This window comes from Castanea sativa, chromosome 4, assembly GCF_040712315.1.
Source record: "Castanea sativa cultivar Marrone di Chiusa Pesio chromosome 4, ASM4071231v1".
Classification (NCBI taxonomy): domain Eukaryota; kingdom Viridiplantae; phylum Streptophyta; class Magnoliopsida; order Fagales; family Fagaceae; genus Castanea; species Castanea sativa.
In genome coordinates this window covers 2,390,502-2,412,102 of record NC_134016.1, presented here as the reverse complement: position 1 = coordinate 2,412,102, position 21,601 = coordinate 2,390,502, and the positions used below count along the sequence as shown (strand labels likewise).

At 33.0% G+C, this 21,601-nt stretch overlaps 1 protein-coding gene and 1 pseudogene across 2 annotated transcripts; both read left to right on the top strand.

Moving 5' to 3' along the window:
- The first annotated feature begins 1,673 nt into the window (after positions 1–1,673).
- LOC142631034 (mogroside I-E synthase-like) lies at positions 1,674–7,745 on the top strand. Of its 2 annotated transcripts, none has more exons than XM_075805090.1 (2): positions 1,674–2,395; positions 6,806–7,745. In XM_075805090.1, exons 1-2 carry the CDS (start codon positions 1,763–1,765, stop codon positions 7,529–7,531), a joined length of 1,359 nt encoding a protein of 452 aa, XP_075661205.1. In that variant the 5' UTR covers positions 1,674–1,762; the 3' UTR covers positions 7,532–7,745. The 2 variants fall into 2 exon arrangements, with proteins under 2 accessions (XP_075661205.1, XP_075661206.1); XM_075805091.1 differs by lacking the exon at positions 1,674–2,395 and adding an exon at positions 3,523–4,670.
- Positions 7,746–19,046: 11,301 nt separating this feature from the next.
- Positions 19,047–19,770, top strand: LOC142631452 (mogroside I-E synthase-like; annotated as a pseudogene).
- Positions 19,771–21,601: the final 1,831 nt, after the last annotated feature.

Sequence of the window (21,601 nt, the reverse complement as noted above, 5' to 3'; positions counted from 1 at the left end):
CACGATCCCTTCGACTCTCAAGACGCTCGAAAAGATCCTTCGGCTGTGATCCTTGTGACTCTGCATGGTGAGAACCCAAGCCTGCCATAGTACTCCCACTCCTTCTAGACTAGATTTTCCACAGACGGCGCCAATTGTAAGTGCACAATTGCACCTGGACCCCAAGACAGCTACGGGCTCAGGCCCAATGAGCCTTAAACAATAAAATTTGTAGAGTGTGGGCTTTCAAATCTAGGTTAGAGGTACTGAGAACTTGATTACAGGCTAAGAGTTACAAATACTTGTAAATAACAAATGATAATTGCAAATAGACCTCCTCGGACGTAAGCCGAGGACTCTTCTGTATTATTTCTCTTTCTTTCTTAAAGGTTACAATTCTTCCTCCTCTTTTTCTTTACTTCTTGCCCCCTTAAATACTTCTTTTCCTGATGCTTTATCCGCGTGTTGCTCCAACCCCCTTCCCCCTAGATATTTCTTTTCTTAGTGCCTTTGAATAGTGACCAGAAGTTTCAGTTCCATTGTTCAGAGGTCACTTCTCCATTAATGCGGCCAGGGAGGTAGGTGCAGAGCCTTTAATGCGGAGGTGGCAGCCTTTACTCTTGATATTTTCTTTAATACTAGTGCATCTAGAAGGTTCAGGATGTCCCCTTTTAACCATTAGTCTTTCCAGAGTTGTGCCTTGACCTCTATAATGAAATCTTGAGTTCTCTTGGATCTGTCCGAGGTGAAACTCTCCCTCGGCTGTATCCTCGGACCATCGGCGTATGGGCCAACTCATAGAGTTTAATCCTGGAGCAGGTCGACCCTCCATGTTACAGCCCAAAGACCCATATGCCCACTTGGGTCCTTTTACTCCCCACAATCTTGATATATAAAAACTAGGTTGCACTAACATAAGTTATCCACTGCAAAGGAATCGTCCAATTAGTGACTTTGAAAATTTTGCAAAGTTGGCACATTGAATTACCACTCATGCCTCAAAAATATTGTCTAAAAAATAAGATCATTTTTCTGTTGATTTTTAAATTACTTTATCCACTTATAAATTAAAATTTTAAAATAAAAATTATATACTAGCCTTGGAAAAGTCTCTTCTATATTTTTTTTTGAAAAAAAATTAATAATTTTTTTTTCATTATAATTTGAGATTACTGCATTTATATATATATATATATATATATATATCTTGAAGTGTAATGAAAAATAATTTCACCTATATAATACTCATCATACCACTAAATTTTTTTATAATTAAAAAATATAGTAACTATAAATTGCATATATTTGATTTTGTTAATCAAGTCATACTTTCTATGCATCCATTTATTGCTTATGGAGTCAAAGATTTCGGCTATGCAAGAATATAGTTCAGGTAGGTCTGGCTCCTAGCCATTTTCTTTGACCATTCATACCAAATAGCATTTAATAATCCACGGACATGCAAATTCAAGCCATTTCAACAATGTTGCACTGATTGAAGACAAAAATTTCTAACAAGAGGAGCCCACATTTGTCTGTCGTTAATTTCGTCTTTATCTTTTCAGATACTTAATGGGGTGAAAAATCATTACATGTCGAAATCAATAAATATACATATATATATATATATATATATATATATATATATATATATATATTGAATTGAAATCAATATATATATATATATATATACACACACCATTATCTCCTGTAATTTTAGTTCATGAATTCTTAAACCTCAAACTTCCAAAGAGAGAGTCACAGGGCGTAATTAGAAAAGAAAATGGAGGGAGAAACTCATATCCTATTATTTGCTTACCCTGTACAAGGTCACATAAACCCAATGCTCCAATTCTCAAAGCGCTTAGCCTCAAAGGGTCTTAGAGTAACATTTGTCACTACCACCTCTATTGGCAATTCCATGCGACCCCTTCCTAGCCATTCTATCAATGTTGATGTCATCTCTGATGGATCTGAGGAAGCCGAAGATGCAGAGAGTGTAGATGCAGCTCTCGAACGTTACAAGCTACATGTCTCACAAAACTTGGCAAAGCTTATTGAGAAACATTATAGCTCCAAATATCCTCCAAAGATTTTGGTGTATGACTCAATTTTGCCATGGGCTTTAGAAATTGCAAGGAAAATTGGGATTGATGGGGTTCCATTTTTCACTCAGTCTTGTGTGGTTAATGCCATCAATTATCATGCAAATCATGGAGCAATTCAAATGCCCATAGAAAAAGGGGCTTCAGTATCATTGCCCTCGATACCATCACTAGGGTTCGATGATCTACCTTCATTTCTTTGTGATAAGGGCTTCTACCCAGCTTGGCTAAAGCTCGCATTGAATCAATTCTCGAATTTTCAGGAAGCGAATTGGCTCTTGTGCAACACTTTCAGCGAGTTGGAGAATGAGGTAGGTTAAGCTACCAATTCATGTATATTGGGGATAATAAGTTACAATATTTTACATTCTTAAAGTTTGTGGTAATTTTGATTTTCTCCTAAAGTTTTTGGGATACATTTTGTTTGAACTTAGTCCACCCTTCATTTCACTGTGATGAGATCGATGCCTATTGCTGGGTATCAACTAACCTCAAAATTATATTATTTTTTTCATTCAAAGTTTGAGGTAATTTTTGTTTTGCCCCATAAAGATTCAATATCTAAATCCATAATAGAACGTTGTTTCACATTATCTTTTGTTTTATTATTATTATTATTATTATTATTATTATTATTATTATTATTATTATTATTTTAGAATCCACACAATCTTGCTTGTATACGATAAACAAAATCTTAGACCCAAACAATATGATACTGATGATTTCCACTCTGCTACACCTTTGAGAAGTGGTTCAATTACAACCACTTGTATTGTTATCTTTTTACAACTACTATTTTAATCTATCTATTCTTCTTTTTATTTATTTTTTATTTGTGTGTGTGTGTGTGTGTGTGTGTGTGTTGGGGGTGTGTGAGTGAGTGAGTAACAACTAGTCTATTATGTCAATATCGTTTAGTGATAACTACTAGTCAATTGGGTTCATAAAAAAAAAAATACTAGTCAATTGTGTAATATTGGGAAAAGCTTTACCAAACGGACCAAACCCTATGAATATATCAAAATCATTCCAATTATATTTGAAAAAAATAATTTTCAAAAAACTATTGTTTACTTATCATGAATTGGCTTGAACAGCTCAAGTTGAATATAGTTTAAAATTTTATATAGAAAAAAGAAGGTGGTTTAAATTATTCGCAACAAAGTTCAAGTATTAATAAGTACTCTTACACTAAATTAAATCATATTTATCATTTAATCTATAAATTAATCAAATGTTAAGACACTCTTGTATCATATGATCTAGAACGCAGTGCTGATTGTTGTTGTTTTAGCCATATCACTACTTTTTTTCCCCTATAAAAAGAAAAGTGATATGGCTAAAACAATAGCAGTCAGCATTGCCTTATACATTTATTGACATAAGTATATTTGTTAAAATAAAGTATATTTTTGGCTTTTAAAGTCTAAGGTTTTTTTTTTTTTTTTTGGCTATTTATGTTTCAAAATTTTCATTTTTACATTTTATATTTTATTTAGTTTTCATATTGGCCCTTCAAGAGTTTTTAAATTTTTTATTATTATTTTAAAGTCACAAGATTTGATTTTTTTTTACCCCATTAAATAAAAGTTTTTTATATTTCATTTTCAAAACAAAAAAAAAAACCCAAAAAGTTTGGTTCAACAAGAAGTCTATACACTCAATACAATAGTCTTTATATAGCCCCCGTTGAATTGTTGTTTTCGCTCATGCAAATCACTATCGATCACTTACGTTGCACTGACTGTAGATAAGGATACATCATACGAGAAGAGCCCACATTTGTCTGTCATTTCCTCTTTATCTTTTCAGACACTTAATGGAGTGGAAAATCCTTATCACGATGAATTTAAATCAATACATATACACCATTATCTCCTGTAATTTTAGTTCATGAATTATTCAACCTCGAACTTCCATAGAAAGAGTCATAGCGCATTGGAATAGAAAATGGAGAGAGAAACTCATATCCTAGTATTTACTTTCGCTGTACAAGGTCACATAAACCCAATGCTCCAATTCTCAAAGCGCTTAGCCTCAAAGGGTCTTAGAGTAACATTTGTCACTACCACCGCTATTGGCAATTCCATGCCAGCCTTTCCTATCCATTCTATCAATGTTGAGATCATCTCTGATGGATCCGGGGAAGCCGTAGATTCGGAGAGTATAGATGCAACTCTTGAACGTTACAAGCTACATGTTTCACAAAGCTTAGCAAAGCTTATTGAGAAACATAATAGCTCCAAATATCCTCCAAAGCTTATGGTGTATGACTCAGGTATGCCATGGGCTTTAGAAATCGCAAGGCAATTTGGCATTGATGCTGCTCCATTTTTCACTCAATCTTGTGTAATTAATGCCTTATATTACCATGCGAATCGTGGAGCAATTCAGATGCCTTTAGCAGAAAGGGCTTCAATAGCATTGCCCTCGATACCACCACTAGGGGTCGATGATCTACCTTCATTTCTTTGTGATAAGGACTTGTACCCATCTTTTCTAAGGCTCGTATTGAATCAATTCTCGAATTTCCTTGAAGCAAATTGGCTCTTTTGCAACACCTTCGACGAGTTGGAGAATGAGGTAGGTTAAGCTTTTAATTCATGTATATTCAGGACTAAGTTATTTATATAAATAAATAAATATATATATATATATATATATATATATATATTACACTATTTTACATTCTTAAAGTTTGAGGTAATGTTGATTTTTCCTCCTAAACATTCAAAATTTGGATAATTTTTGTTTGAGAAGTGGTTCAATTAAAGCCACTTATATTGTTATCTTTGTACAACTACGAGTCTATATATTCTGTCTCTTCTTCTCGTATTTCCTTTGTGTTGTGTGTGTGTGTGTGGGTGGGGGGTTGGAACTGTTTATATGATATCTAAACAATGTGGAGACATGATATGATATATAGGGTTGTAAGTGAGTGGGAAACAACTAGTCTATTGTGCACTATCGGGAAAAGCTTTCCCAAATGGGCCAAACCCTATAAATATAAATATATATATATATATATATATATATATATATATATATATATATAAATTAAATCATATTTATCATTTGATCTACAAATTAATCAAACCACTTTTTTTTTTTTGGCTAAATAATTAATCAAAGCACCGAATCCCTATATATCATGTCTCCACATTGTTTAGATATCATATAAACAGTTCCAACCCCCCCCCCATCCCTTTATATATATATATATATATATATATATATATATATATATATATATAAACCAAAAAAGTATTTCTAACTGTTAGAATATAGAATTGGCGGGTGATATGAAAGAATGAAAAGAAATAATAATGAAAGAGTGGGCTAAAAATTACTAGCAATGTAACTTCCTTTGATAAACCGAGAGAGAGAGAGAGAGAGAGAGAGGAAATGTTGATATACAATGCTAAAGACACTAATTTTTTCTTAACTTATTAAGGTTACGCTCTGTTTGTTTCAACAATGATGTTTTTTAGAAAATGAGTTATTTTTTAAAAAGAATTTTCTATAAAACTATCTCATTTTTTAATGTTTGGTAGCAACTTTAAATGAGTTGAAAAACAACCTTCTAACTTCCCTTATTTAGCTTGGTGTGAGATAGAGTTGTTTTCCAAAAAAATTTAATGGAAAACAATCTCTAAAAATAAGCCAAACTTTTTATGTTGACCAAAAATTGTTTTCCTTTGACTCATCTTTTTTTATGCTACCAAACACTAAAAAATAAGGAAAACTATCTTTACATAAGGTTTTCCATTGAAATAAACGGAGTGTAAATTGTGATTAAAGTTGCATAAGTGATGTCAACACTTGTAAAAAAAAAAAAATTGTGTTATTAGATTTTTTTATATACATAAATTTAGAGAAAGAGATACTCACATACTTTAGTATGCAATTTCTATTTTCTTTAATAAATAAATTAATAATGATGATATTAAATAATAATAATAATAATAATATAAAACTATGCTTGAATACCGAATTATATAAACTCAAAAACATCCAAAAATTGATATTGAGTTTAAAATTTTGAAGTCGATCTCATTTTGATATCCATTCTATAAGATTGGGTTTGGCCTTTCTTTCAAACCAACCCACTGCATTTCTAATACGATAACTTTGAAGGCACTAAAAATTATAAAAACCTTATTACCTATTTGCTTGGAATAATTATAGTATTACACACTTTCACACGCATTTTGTTACAATTATTCTAAATGGTAGATTATAATTAGCTGTTTGTCACTGCCACATGAATCTACAATTTTTTTCTTCACTATCATAGTGGATTTCATCTAATACACTTTGACAAATATTAGCATCTTGTCAAAATACATATATTCCTGTATTCTTTTGGTGTACTAGCTATTTTATGATTCTTCTCTACTTTGACTTAGTGAGTTATTGGCAAAGCTAGAATTTGCCACTTCTGTGCTATTTACTTACTGACTACAGAGCCTACAACTCATTGAAGTAGAAAATTTTATAAGATTTGTTTATAAGAGAAGTATTTCAGTTTTGTAGCTTTGCTTACTAATATGCTTACACAACACATCCCTGTACGTTTCCTCCATTTGAGATAATTTTATTTATATTTCATCCTATTTTTAATATCCCCTTCATCTTCTGCTCCGTTGTTAATCAGTGAACATTGGTTTATTGTTTATTATTCTGATTTTGTTGCATATGTTTCAAAATTCCATTAGGTGGTGAATTGGATGACAAGCCAACAATGGCCTGTTAAAACAATTGGACCAGCTATTCCATCAATCTACTTAGACAAGCGGTTGGAGGATGACAAAGAATATGGCGTTCACCTATTCAAACCTGATGTGGATGCTTGCATGAAGTGGCTAGACACAAAGGAAACTGACTCAGTTGTTTATACATCATTTGGAAGCTTGGCATCCCTGGGAGAAGAGCAGATGGATGAGCTAACAAGGGGCCTAAAGAATAGCAATTGCTACTTCTTGTGGGTTGTCAGAGAAACTGAACAGAAAAAACTTCCTCCTAATTTTTTACAAGAAACATCAGAGAAGGGACTAGTTGTAAGTTGGTGCCCTCAGTTAGAAGTATTGGCTCATAAGGCCGTTGGGTGCTTCATGACTCATTGTGGATGGAACTCAACCCTTGAAGCATTGAGCTTGGGAGTGCCAATGGTTGCAATGCCAGTATGGACGGATCAACCAACTAATGCAAAGTTCATTGTGGACGCGTGGAAGGTAGGGGTAAGGATTAAATTGGATGAAAGAGGCATAGCTACCAAAGAAGAAATAGAGCTGTGTATAAAGGAAGTAATAGAAGGAGAAAGAGGGAAAGAGATGAAAATGAATTCAGTAAGATGGAAAGAATTGGCTAAAGAGGCGGTGGATGAAGGTGGAAGTTCTGATAAAAATATAGAGGAGTTTGTGGCAAAACTTGTGCAATCTTGAAGTTAATGTAAGCAGCAATTCAGCAACTCTTCGTTCAAATAATGGTCGAGAAAAAAATTTACGATATCAATATTGGAGGTTTTGTTGTAGTGATACCAAGCGTTAACAAGTTGGAGGAATTTGACTTTTTGTCAAAACATTACCCATATGATTTCTCTAGGAGTACAATATTATTTATCTAGCAAGCAATACAAAATTTTCATTTTACAATGAATAGATTCTTCTTGTACAACAAAAAATACAAACCCTAAACTAAGTCAAAGAAAAATTTCCCTACAACAACAGTATATTCCATAAATATTCATGTGATGCCAGTGAATGGCACATGATCCCAAAGGTTAAGACACTTGTATCAAGTGATATGGTCAAAACAACAACAATGAACGTTATTTATTTTATTTACTTGATATAAGTGTATTCGTTAGAATGAACCTTAAAGTTTGAATTTTTTATTTTCAATTTATTTTGGCTATTTATATTTCTAAATATTCATTTTGACGTTTTATATTTTATTTAGTTTTCATAATGGTCTTGTTCCATTTAATATCTTCATTTTTATAATTCTCTCTCTCTCTCTCTTAGATTAGATTATAATTGCTGCTATACTACTACTGCTATAGAAATAAAATAGGATAAAATATCATTTTGATTCCTAAACTTTCACAAAAGTTCGTTTTTATCCCGAAACTTTGCAAAACATTTTACTTTTTGTCTTTCTGTCTATATTCGTTAGTTTATGTCTTACGTGAATAACAGAGTGCTAACATAGAATCAATTAACTTAAAAATTTATGAATAGGTGACACACAATTATTGGCACATATGGAATAGATATCGATATTTCAATCAGACAGGTATACCCCTCACATAGAAACCCATTGTCTAGGCAAAAATCAAAACCTCCAACATGAAAGTTGAAACCCCAATGCCAAGTTCAACTGTGAAATCCCCACCGTCAATCGGTGACCGGCGACCCAAACTGTGAATCTCCACCCAAAAGAGGAGAATTTGCAGATCATTCAACATCTCTCTATTCTTTGCCAACTTTAATAATTCTAGAGCAGCTTTGTTCAAAGTAAAAAGAATTCATTTAAACGAGTGTACAACAAAGACCAAACATTTAGCAAAGAAAAACAAAGTGGGTTCAAAGCAAAGCCTATAATTTTGAGAAGCATTGAATCTGATCATTCAAAATGCCATAGCTCATATATCTTTGAATTCAATAGCAACAACCAACAATGTGAGAAACCCATAAACTTCTAGAGAGATTAAAGAGTCGAAATATGAGAGAGAGAGAGAGAGAGAGAGAGAGAGAGAGAGAGAGAGAGAGAGAGAGGGGTGTCAGCCACCCTTGGTGGTGGCATCAATGAGGAAAGCACAGTTAGACTTGGCATGCATTGGGGTTTCACATTGGGGATATTGATTTCTGCTATAGTGAGATTGAGGGGTATATTAATGTTTGTCTCCCTAAAATATTTTTTTCATAAGTGCCAATGATTATGTGCCATGTGTACATTATTTTGTTAAATTAAAGGTGTAAATGCACTTTTAGTGCCTACATTTTAATTTTTTTTTTCATTTTAGTCATTACATTTTCATTTTACTACTTTTAGTCCCTAAACCAATTAACGCATGACATTTAAGTCCTTACTGTCACCCAACTAACAGAAAATGCTGACGTGGTATTAAAATAATAATTAAAAAAAATCTACTTTGGCGTTAAAAAATTGCTACGTTAACATCTAAAGTAATTTTAATTAAATAAAAAAATTGAAAAAAAATTACAAATCTAAGAACATAAGAACATAAGAACTTGTTCTTCAATGTTCTTCTTAAATTAAGAAATAAACCCAGCTTCCAATAAAAAAAAATTAAATAAAATAAACCCAGCAACGACATGACATCAAACCCAGATTGAAAATCAAAGACATCATACCCAGCAACGACTTCATACCCAAAATCAAAAAGCAAACCCAGCAACAACATTTTCCTTTATTTGAAATCCAAATAAAAGCCAAACAAAGTTTTTTCTTTTTTTAGTTTTAAAGTGAACACCGGATTTTCACTACAAACACACACGATAGCTTGTTTGATTTGGATTGGGAGATCAAGCCGTAGACGACGATTATCACTGTTATACTCATTTGCTTCTCTTTCTTGGGCTTCTTCTCGATCTACCTCCGCAAGTGCACTCGAGAGTGCATAGCCGCCGCGACAATTGTCCAAATCGATTCCTCTTCCTTAAGGGTCTCAAAATCGGCAAAAGCGCCCTCGAGTGCGCCGTTTGTTGCTCACGTGCAACCACATGTTCCACCTTGTTTGCATCGACACCTGGTTGAGGTCTTGAGTCATGTGCCCCGTTTGCAAATCCAAGCTCACCCCGGAGACCAATCGCCTCGTCGACGATTCATCACATTCCACCTTGTCGTGACCTCGTCAAAGACCCACACCATAAACCCACAAAATCAACCCACCTAGAAACTCAGATCGGTGAAGGGCGAGACTAGTGGCGAGTTGGTGACATGTAAGGTCAGCAGTGGTGAGATCGGCAACTTGTAAGGCAGCGGTGGTGAGATCCATAGCGAAACCCATTGGAATCCACCTCGCCGTGACCTCGCCGACAACCAACAAAACTCAGCAACACCAGACTTGAGAGAACCACGACCCACAACCCACAACCCACTTCAGCCATACCCACCTCTTCCTTTAAGCACCGGTCACAGCAAAAAAAAAAAAAAAAAAAAAAAAAAAAAAAAAAAAAAAAAACCAACCACAGGATCTGCCGAAACAACCATAGAAAATGAACCACTATGATGTTGATGTTGGGAGGAGGATGGTGTTTGGGTCTAAAGAGTTTATGTTTGTTCTTTGTGTTTATTGTTTTTTTTTTCTTTTTTAATTTCATTAAAATTAATTAATAATTCTTTTTTGTATTTAGAAGCTGACGTGGCATTTTTTAAAATGCTAATTAAAATTTTTTTTTAATTGGCCACATCAGCATCAGTTTGCCACCTAAGCAATTTCGTTGGTGGGCTAACAGAAAGGACCAAAATAAAATGCGTTAATTGAATTAGGGACTAAAAGTAATAAAATTAAAATATATGGACTAAAATGAAAAAATGCCAAAATGTAAGGACTAAAAGTGCATTTACGCCTAAATTAAATGGTTTGGTCCAAGTTAAATACCATGTCGACCCTCAAAAAAAAAAAAAAAGTTAAATACTATGTCAGTATCTCATTAGCCACATAGGACATAAATTAACAGACATAAATAGAAAGACAAAAAGTAAAACATTTTGCAAAGTTTAGGGTTGGAGTAAGACCTTTTGGAAGTTTAGAGACGAAAAATGAGATTTTGTGAAAGTTTAAGAACTAAAATGATATTTTACCCAACAAAATATTTCATAACTTAGTGAGGTATGAAGTTATTTATTTATTTATTTATTTTTTTTATGAACATAAGGTATGAAGTTGTGAATAGAGTACTTTTTACTTTTAAATAAACTTACCGCTTATATCACTTTTAGTATATAATTTCTCTTATATATATATATTAATAAATAAAATTAATAGTGATAATATTTTAATGATTCAAATCCATATGCTAGTTATGTTTGAATACCAAATTGTATAAACTCGAAAACATTCAAAATCATATTGGGTTTAAAATTTTCAATCTCTTGACATTTAAATTCTTTTTTTTTTTGGGGTTCAAACCTATTATATATATAAAGATCTGATTAGGTCTGAATTTCTTCCAAACTGACCCATAGCATTCTTAATACAGTAAGTTTGAAGACACAGGAAATTTCAGACATTTTCACTGAATTGGTTTGCATTTGTGTTTATGGTGGAACCCAAGTGAACTGAATATGTGAGTGGGTGTGAAAAATTTTGTAAATCTATATGTGTCTGTAGCAACACTATGTTTAGTTGTACTATTTTCTTGCATCAGCAAATTATTAATTTATTATAAGAGGCACTGATTGCCGGAAATTTCAAAAGCCAAACTTGGTGAAGACAATTAAACAAGGCTACCTAACAAAATGGGACTATCCTTTCACTCCTGCTTTTAAGGTTATCTGCATGCGATTTGTTACTATTAGTTTTTTTTTTTTTTTGAAATGCAGAGGCTACAAGTAATGAAAATATTGAACTTTCACCACGAATTATAAAATTTGATTTCTAGTTCATGATCCAAAGATACGAACACCCAAATTAGAGAGGGAAAGTTCAATCCTAATATTTCAATTACCCTTCATTATTAGAATAATAGTTAAAATGGAGCTCCCATTTCTTCTCACTCAGGTGTAACTAATAGTCTAATATATACCATCTATTATGATGCCCAACGAAGAGCAATACAGTTGCCCTTTGAAGTGCCTATAGTATGAGTATCACTGCCCTCGATGTCTTCACTAGGAACCAAGGTCGACCAACCTTCTTTCCTGTCTGATTCGAGATTGTACCCAGGTTTATTTAACATCTCATTGAATCAATTCTCAACAATATACACGAAACAAATTGAATCTTTAATAACACCTTTGAGAATTTGAAAGATGGGGTAGGGTAAGAAATTCATATATATATATATATATATATATATATATATATATATATATATATATATATATATTTATTTATTTATAAAAGATGTCTTGCATTGTATTGATGGGCTTCAATTATATACTTGGAGATGTCTTGGGCCTAATTGGACTTGATTGTACTGAGAATTTAGGGGTTGCTAGTAGGAGTGATATTGGGTCGGGTCGGGTTGGGTTTACTGTGACCCGAAACCCGACCCAATAGAAATCGATTTTGGCTATTTGAAACCCAAACCGACCCGAAAAATCGGGTTTATATTTGGGTCGGGTTTCCGGGTTTCGGGTCGGGTCTTAGGTTGGACCCCTTTTTATTTATTTATTTATGTTGCTGCTGCTTGCTTGCTTTTGTTTAGGTGGACGTGTGTGTTTTGTTGTTATGCTTGTATTTGTGCTTACATTATGTTGTTAGCAAGTTGGAGCTTTTCTAGACTTTTTATTATTATTATTTAATTTCTCGGATGAAGAGCTATACATCTTCACAATGGAACTACTGAACCCCACATGTGTGAGTATGACTTGAAATTCTAATCAACAAGTGAAGGAACCCAGTTCTAAAACCAAGAGCAACATAAAATCTTAATCCCTTAAGTGCCAAAGCAAATAGACTACATATTTGAGCTAATATTCTTGCTCAGCACAATCACAACAGATTTGCGAAAGCGAAATGATTACTACAAATTCATGAAGCGGGGCTCTGTGCATCAAAAAATTCGCTAATCTTTAGAAAAGATAATTAAACCAAGAACTTGGAGGATAATTTTCAAATCTCAAAAGCAATTAGTAGTCATTGGCCTATACGAGCCACCAGCATTAAAGTTGTCTCTTTTTCGCCTACTCTGTTTTGCATTGATGCTATCAACAAGTACCTGGAATTTAGTATAACAAACTAATGGATTAGTCACATAACACCAAGTCTGAAAATTAGGCTTCGTTGCAAGCTAAAAAAGATGCTTCTGACTACTTTTAAGATGTACTCTAGACAAGCAATAGAAGTGAGTGTCATAACACAATGTCTACCAATGGTGGTATATCATTATCATGATGTCCAAATAATGGTTTACATATAATGTAATAGTTTATTGAGGTAATCAGTTCCTTTCAATAAACTACAGCTAGAATAAGTCCCAAATTATTAAGAAAGAGAATCAAAAATAAATTTATATAAGAATGTGCTTATTAAGTGGCCATTCAAGTTAAGCAGCATTTTTTGGTCATAACTAAAATATGCACTTCAGTAAAAAAAGAAAAAAAAAAAGTGTACACTTTACTTTCATATAACTCAATGACCCCCTCTCTTAGGAGGGGACGAAGTCCTTACAAGCAACAATCAGGACTTACCTGACCTAATTTAATGTAGGTCGCCCCCATGCGTTCAAATAATCTCCTTAAATAAACTGGTGAAAGTAGTCCAAGCTTCATTTGGGTTGGTAATCTAGCAGATGAATTTGTTGACTAGAAAAGAGGAAAAGGTGTTAATATTTCTTTCAACATTGTCAAATTTTTTACCGGAAAAGATGATTATATCAAACCAAATTATAGATCAACAAGAAAACCTAGAGATAGGGGGGCCTTACTTAATCGAAATCCTTCAAAATCTTTTATTTAGAAAGATCCAAAAGGAAGTTATAGGATAGAATCTAGTCAATAGCAATGACTCAAATTCCTATCATGTTTTATGACCAAAATGAAATCCATTAAGAATGAAAATCTTAATATCCTTCTATTATTGTTATTTTGGAGGAAGGGGGTTAAGTACAACATCTTCTACACTGGTTGAAATTGAAGAATTTATTAAAGAGGTCAAGAATGGTTATATTGAACATGATGATATACCCATATTTCTCTGAATGATCCTCAGTTCATTAATATGGCCAGGAGGTAATTAGCTACTAGCAATAACAAAAATGTCCAACCAAAGGATTCACAAGTCTAAAATCAGGATTCACAAGGCCAAACTACCAAAGGATTCACAAGATTTAGGCAGAAGCAAAACTTACCAATGTATAGAGGCAGATCAGTCAAGATTTGTAACAGTGCTTGATGGTGAAGGTGATGCTGTTGAAGATGAAGCTCACTTCGCTTCCAAAAAACCTTCAAAACATTTAGAACAACAATATATATATATATTAAATTCCATTTAATACACTAACAAGATATATTAAATACAAAAGATATATTAAATTTCAATTAAAGCACAAGTTAATAAATTTTAAGAACATTACATTTTTCATAATCTTCAAATAGCTCAACATCATCCATGGCTTGTCAAAGCGAAATTTACATTGAAGATTGAAGCTAATTTTGAGTACATATGAGAGATTGTACCATCTCAGGGGCAAGTGAACTACGGAATGGGTCTAGTATATGTCCTCACATACTAAATGCTGACTCAGAAGCCACAATAGAAATAGGTACAGCCAACACATCTCGTGCCAGTCGAGATAGTATACTATACTTATTAGTATTATATTTCCACCAAGCTAGTATATTAAAGGTTTTGTCATTTTCCCCTTCATTATTCTCCATCAAGTATTTTGCAACCTCATCTACACATTCAACAGGTTGTTTTCCTTGTCTAAAAGTCTTGCATTGAGAGGCAATAAATCTGTCTGGATCATCATCATCATCATCATCATCAACATCAACACCTTTCATCCTTGATATCTCACTCGCACTTTGTAAAAACACATATGATGAATGAGAAGAATTATAATGCTCATACAAGCGTTCCAATACACCTTTCACAAGGTCCGTGATATCCTTAGCAACATTCTCCTCATACAAATTTGATAAGCAATAATTCAAATAATTCAACTTCTTTCGAGGATCAAGCACCATAGCAACATACAAAAGCAAATTTCCCTTCTTTGATGAATCCTCGCTACTCCCTCAATATTTGTCAAACTTCTCTTTCATTATTTTTGCCATTGAGTACAAAAAATGGTCCTCACTCCTAGAAAATAGATCTATTTTTCTTTTAATCATATATATCTCATCAAAAAAAAGCATTTGATGTCTGAAAACCTCTTTGTGGCATTATAAAAAAGTTTCAAAAACTTAGCAAATTTTCTACAATTCTCCCAATCATCCTCATTTGGAAGTCTCCTATCATAGTCCCCATCCCGAAAGTGTAGAATATAATCAAGATCTTCATACTCCATCCGCTTGAATGCATGTTCAAACTTTTTAGCATTTTCCAACATTTTATAGGTAGAGTTCTATCTAGTGGCCACATCCAAACATAGAATAGCCTTTGACTCTATTTTCTCTTTCTCCACATGCTTCTTGAAGGTTTGTAACCTATTTGGAGAAGTTTTCACATATCTAACTGCATGACGCACCCTATCAATGGGCTTATTATGATGATTTAAGCCATTGGTCATAATAAGATTCAGGATGTGAGCACAACACCTCACGTGAACAAATTCATTCTCCAAAACAGTACCTTTCCATATATTAGTAGCTTCTTTCAAGTAACTAATAGCTATGTCATTTGATGAAGCATTATCCACCGTCAAGGTAAAAATCCCCTCAATATTCCACTCTTCTAAACAAGATTCAACCATTTTGCCAATGGTTTTCCCTTTATGGTTATCAACAATACAAAAATTCAAAATTATTTTATGTAGCTTCCAATCATCATCTATAAAATGACAAGTAAGACACATGTAATTAAAATTTTGTATTAAAGTCCATGTGTTAGTGGTAAGGCAAAGCCTACGGCCTCTCAAGGCATTTCTCAACTTGTCATTCTCTTCAAAATAAATCCGACTCACATCTTTAACTACCGTGAAGCGAGATAGGATATTAAAATTAGGTTGGAAGACATTACAAAACCTTCTAAATCCTTGATTCTCTACAAACCAAAATGGAAGCTCATCCAATATGATCATCTCAGCAAGAACTTTTCTACCTAAAACATTTGTAAAAGTCTTAGGCACTAGATTTCCCTCCTCTACATCCTTGGACAATGGGTCTTGTCCATCATGCAATTCATTAAAAAGATATTCAGGACAAATGGGTGTATGGTTTTTTAAATTAGATGTCCCATAAATTTTGCTATCAGCCATGTACTCCTTGCTACAATATATACATCTTGCCTTAGTTTTGCCTTCCTCATCTATAAACTTTTCAAAGTGGTCCCAAGCTGTTGATGATGATTTTCTCTTATTAGGATTAGAAGATATCACATGCGGTGGATGAGGAGGTCTCATAGTTGGTCTTGTAGTGGCAGCATCAGGTTGTGTAGGCTCCATTGAATCCATGACCTAGTACCACACAAAACAAATCAATCATTAAACAATAGGTGTATGGTTTTTTAAATTAGATGTCCCATAAATTTTGCTATCAGCCATGTATATCTTGCTACAATATATACATCTTGCCTTAGTTCTACCTTCCTCATCTATAAACTTTTCAAAGTGGTCCCAAGCTGTTGATGATGATTTTCTCTTATTAGGATTAGAAAAATATCACATGCGGTGGATGAGGAGGTCTCATAGTTGGTCTTGCAGTGGCAACATCAGGTTGTCTAGGCTCCATTGAACCCATGACTTAGTACCACACAAAACAAATCAATTATTAAATAATGGATGTATGGTTTTTCAAATTAGATGTCCCATAAATTTTGCTATCAGCCATGTACTCCTTGCTACAATATATACATCTTGCCTTAGTTCTACCTTCCTCATCTATAAACTTCTCAAAGTGGTCCCAAGCCATTGATGATGATTTTCTCTTATTAAGATTAGAAGATATCACCTGCGGTGGACGAGGAGGTCTCATAGTTGGTCTTGCAGTGGCAGTATCAGGTTGTGTAGGCTCCATTGAATCCATGACCTAGTACCACACAAAACAAATCAATCATTAAACAATGCATTCACAAAAGAAAAACATAGAGTTATATATGTATGAAAGCGTAATCATTTGTTTATAGTTCTATTAGAGCAGTAGCAACTATTACAACCAAAGAAAAAAAACCATAGAACTTTGTGAAACAAATACTTATCTCAATAAAGCAACAAAGCATGCATTCAACTACTCAAAAGATAATTAAAAGAAAAACACAAATAAGAAACAAGTCATCAACTAACAAAATGCAAACTACAACAATTATAGAAAACCACCACATCTTCACTACAAAATCCCAGAAGATCAAGAATCAATGAGACATAAATCTTTACTAACACAGAATAATAAATTTCCAGGTAGTAAAGGATGCTTACAATAACCATTACACTAAAGAGAATCAAATTTGATTATATGTATAGCATACAAGTAAAACCGTTGCACTAAAGATTAGTTAAACCAGAAACCTTTGAAAAATGAAAATCGCAATAACTATTTATCTTATTAACATTCACGTTACCTTGTAAAAGCAACTACTCCCAAATGAGCATGCATTCAACTACCCTAAATCAGATTCTTAAGCAATCTATTTTAAGATCTTTGTATGATTGCATAATTTATAATTTATAATTTATAATTTAGGAATTGACATCTATTAGAGTATATACTTTTGAAGATTTCACATATAGCAACCAATAGCTTATAAATACAATAAAAGAAACATGATTATAACACACTAAACTAACAAAACATAAAGCAAACTACAACTACAGGTGAATTATAAAAAATCCATTTAATCAATAAAGCCTAATAAAATTGGAAAAACAAATAAAAACTTAATCTTAATGTAAAATGTAAGACTATTTGCCAAACAATAACTGACAAGTGAACCCGCATGAAAAAATGGCAATTTTTACAACACTAATGCTAACCAAAATAGAGCTGTTATGGTGGTCAGGAGGGTGTTTTTTTCTTAAAAGAAAAAAACCCAAATGACCATTTATTGAAATGGATAAGTGTGGATAGTCGGCAAAATTAAAGGATCCAAATCCAATACTATGTATAATGAGTGAAGAGAGAGTAAACCCAGATAGAACATATGAAAAAAAAAATTGAAACTTGGTACCCACAAAAAAAAAAATCTTAAAAATAACAAAATACAAAAAGACCCACAAAAAAATTCACAAAAATACTAAACACCCACAAAATAATTCACAAAAACACATTCAACATACAAAAAATCAAAAGGAAACCCATGTTACAAAGTGCGAGTGAACATATCACACACACACACACAAATACAACAACACTATCCAAAATCTAAAACCAAACAAAAAACGAGAAGGAATGAAGGATGACTTACACAGAGATAACTGAGGCGCTGAGGATGAGGGAGGCGGAGAGCTAAGGGAGGCGAAGAGAGAACAAACAGTAGGGCTTTTTACAAAAAAACAAATTGGGTTAAAGTAGTGTATTTATAGGACCTGAAGCCGACCCGACACCGACCGAAACCCGGAAATAACCCGAAACTCGACCCGAATATTCACAAACCTGCCCAAGACCTTTCGGGTTGGTCGGGTGGGTCGGGTCCTTTGCTCAGTCCTAGTTGCTAGGCCCTTAATGCAAAGCCCTAGTGTATGTAAAAAGAATTCTATGTGATAATTAAATACACATTGAGGGTCTGTTTAAGATCCGCTTATTTTATCTTATACTCTAATATATAAATATTAGCATCTTGTCAAATTATGTATATTGAGTACTACTTACTTTATTAAGGTACATTGGATAAGGCCATGTGTTATGTACCTACTGACTACAAAGCCTCCAACTCATTAAGTATGAAACTATGAATATGAATCGTTTATAAGAAAAGCATTTCACTTTTGTAGCTTTGCTTGCTAATATGATTACACAACACATCCCTAAATGTTTCCTATATTTTTTTTAAATAATTTTAGATTTCATCCTATTTTTGATATCCTCTTTGTATATCTTCGTTGTTAATCAATGAACATTATTTGTTATTTTGATTTTGTTACATATGTTTCAAAATTCCATTAGGTGATGAATTGGATGGCAAGTCAGCAATGGCCTATTAAAACAATTGGACCAGTTATTCCATCGGTGTACTTGGACAAAGGGTTGGACGATGACAAAGAGTATGGTCTTCACCTATTCAAGCTTGATGTGGATGCTTGCATGAAGTGGCTAAACACAAAGGAAACTGGTTCTGTCGTTTATACTTCATTTGGAAGCATGGCATCCCTTGGAGAAGAGCAAATGGAGGAGCTAACATGGGGTCTAAAGAATATCAATTGCTACTTTGTGTGGGTTGTTAGAGAAAAAGAACAGAAAAAGCTTCCTGGTAATTTTCTAAAGGAAACGGACAAGAATGGGCTAGTTGTAAGTTGGTGCCCTCAACTTGAATTCGTATTGGCTCACAAGACAATTGGGTGCTTTATAACTCATTGTGGATGAAACTCGACACTCGAGGCATTGAGTTTGGGGGTGCCAATGGTTGCAATGCCATAATGGACAGATCAAACAACTAATGCAAAGTTGATTGTGGATGTGTGGAAGGTAGGAGTAAAGATTAAATTGGATGAAAGAGGCATTGCTACCAAAGAACAAATAGAGCTATGTATAAGGGAAGTAATAGAAGGGGAGAGAGGGAAAGAGATGAAAGGAATTCAGTGAGTTGGAAAGAACTGAATAAGAGATACTGGACGAAGGTGGAAGTTCTGATAAAAACATAGTGGAGTTTGTGGAAAAACTTGTAAACTCCTAAAGTTATTGTAAGCAGTAACTCTTCATTATATTTCATATAAATACTTATCCTTTAAATGGGTAGGATTTTGTAGTAGTGTTAAACTTGATTCATTTTCTTCATTCAACACTATGTCCTTTTTTTAAACACATGTCAAATATTATTTTGACTAAATTGTTATTTATATCCTTAAAGTTTGGGCTAGTTTTGATTTAGCTACTAAAATTTTAGAATTTTTTTTTAAAGAATTTGAATCCATTATGTCAGTTTTAGTTGAGGTGATAGTTAACGGACAACTCATTATTTTTGGTGTATAGACAAAAGAGCTTAAATCTAAACAATATGTAATGTTAATGGTACGGATTCAAATTTTAAAATTTTAAGCGATAAAATCAAAATTACACCAAAATTTATGGGTGTAAATTGAAATTTAGTCTTTCTTTTTTAAGCATAAGCATATGTGCTCTTAAAGATCAAATATTCATCTCTTCCGAACTCTTGTCGAAACATTAAAAATAATTAAATAAAACTGTGCATGAATTTATCCTAAAACTGTCTCTTTTAAAAATCAAATAAAGATGATGAACAATGAGTACATAAATCCGTATTAAATATTATCCATTCCACACTTTATAGTTTATAACTTCGACATAACTACTAGAATTACTGATATGAAAGTATTAATTTTTTAATGTATTTTGTGAAAAGTCATACTTTTTTAATAGAAAGAACCTCGCTTTGTTGTCGTAGAGAAAGACAATAGATGAAGGGGTCACCATTTTGCCTCCTAGAATGACAAAAACATACGTTTCTGTCTCTAATCTATGCCTCCGACCAGTATTTCTTCCTATACACCTCTTCTAATTATTATTTATTTTAAACAACCTCAACCCTCCCCAAGTTTATGAATAAATTGTAAATACAACCTCCCCCATTCATTTATGTAAGCAATGATCTCATGTTCACGTCATTGACTACTAGTATGTAACACACATTATGTATGTAACAACCACCTAAAAACCAGGCTATTCTGAACTATTTCAATTTTTACGGTGTGTCAATTATTTCGGTTGATACAAATCATTCCGTCTTTTTTATAATTATTTATCCTTATTGTGTAATGAATAAATTAAACTCTTTGTTTGTGTGTTTAATTTATTTTTTCATTAATGTTTGATACTGAGAACCCTAAATAATTGTTTTAAATTGAGACTATTTCCTTGTATAATGATAAATATTAAGATGAAGTTATATTGAGTTCAAAAAGTAGTAATTTTGAAAGTTTATATTACTATCAAAACAGGGCCTCCGATAAAATATTTATTTATAGCAAAAATTCTACAGTCTTGATATTTTGTTTGATAACTTGATAGTTATAATGAGGGAAGAGAGATTAGAATTCTGGACACCTTTTCTAAAAACACTAGTAACTAGCTACCAATTGAACTACAAAATTCTTGGTGTATACTCATGATATTAATGTAATCTGTAACTATTCATTCGATTAATTATCAAGAATTAATGACTGTAATTTTACTATAATCTGTCGTTATGTGGACGCAGATTAGATCACTAACTATAGCCAATTATAAGTACAGGTGACGACCTAATTAAGGTGTGGTGTATCATCTTTATCTTGTCTAATCTGGGCTTGCTTGATTGACGTTCTCAAAATGTATTTTTAACACTTAAAAACAAAATCATGTGAGACCAAAAATATAGGTTGGATGACTATTTTTAAAAATCCATCTTAATTAACTATCATGTGCCAAAAATATTATGCAAATGTGAAAATTGAACATCTTTAGATGTTTTCATTTTCAGCTTCGTGTTGTTCACTAAAACATGGTGG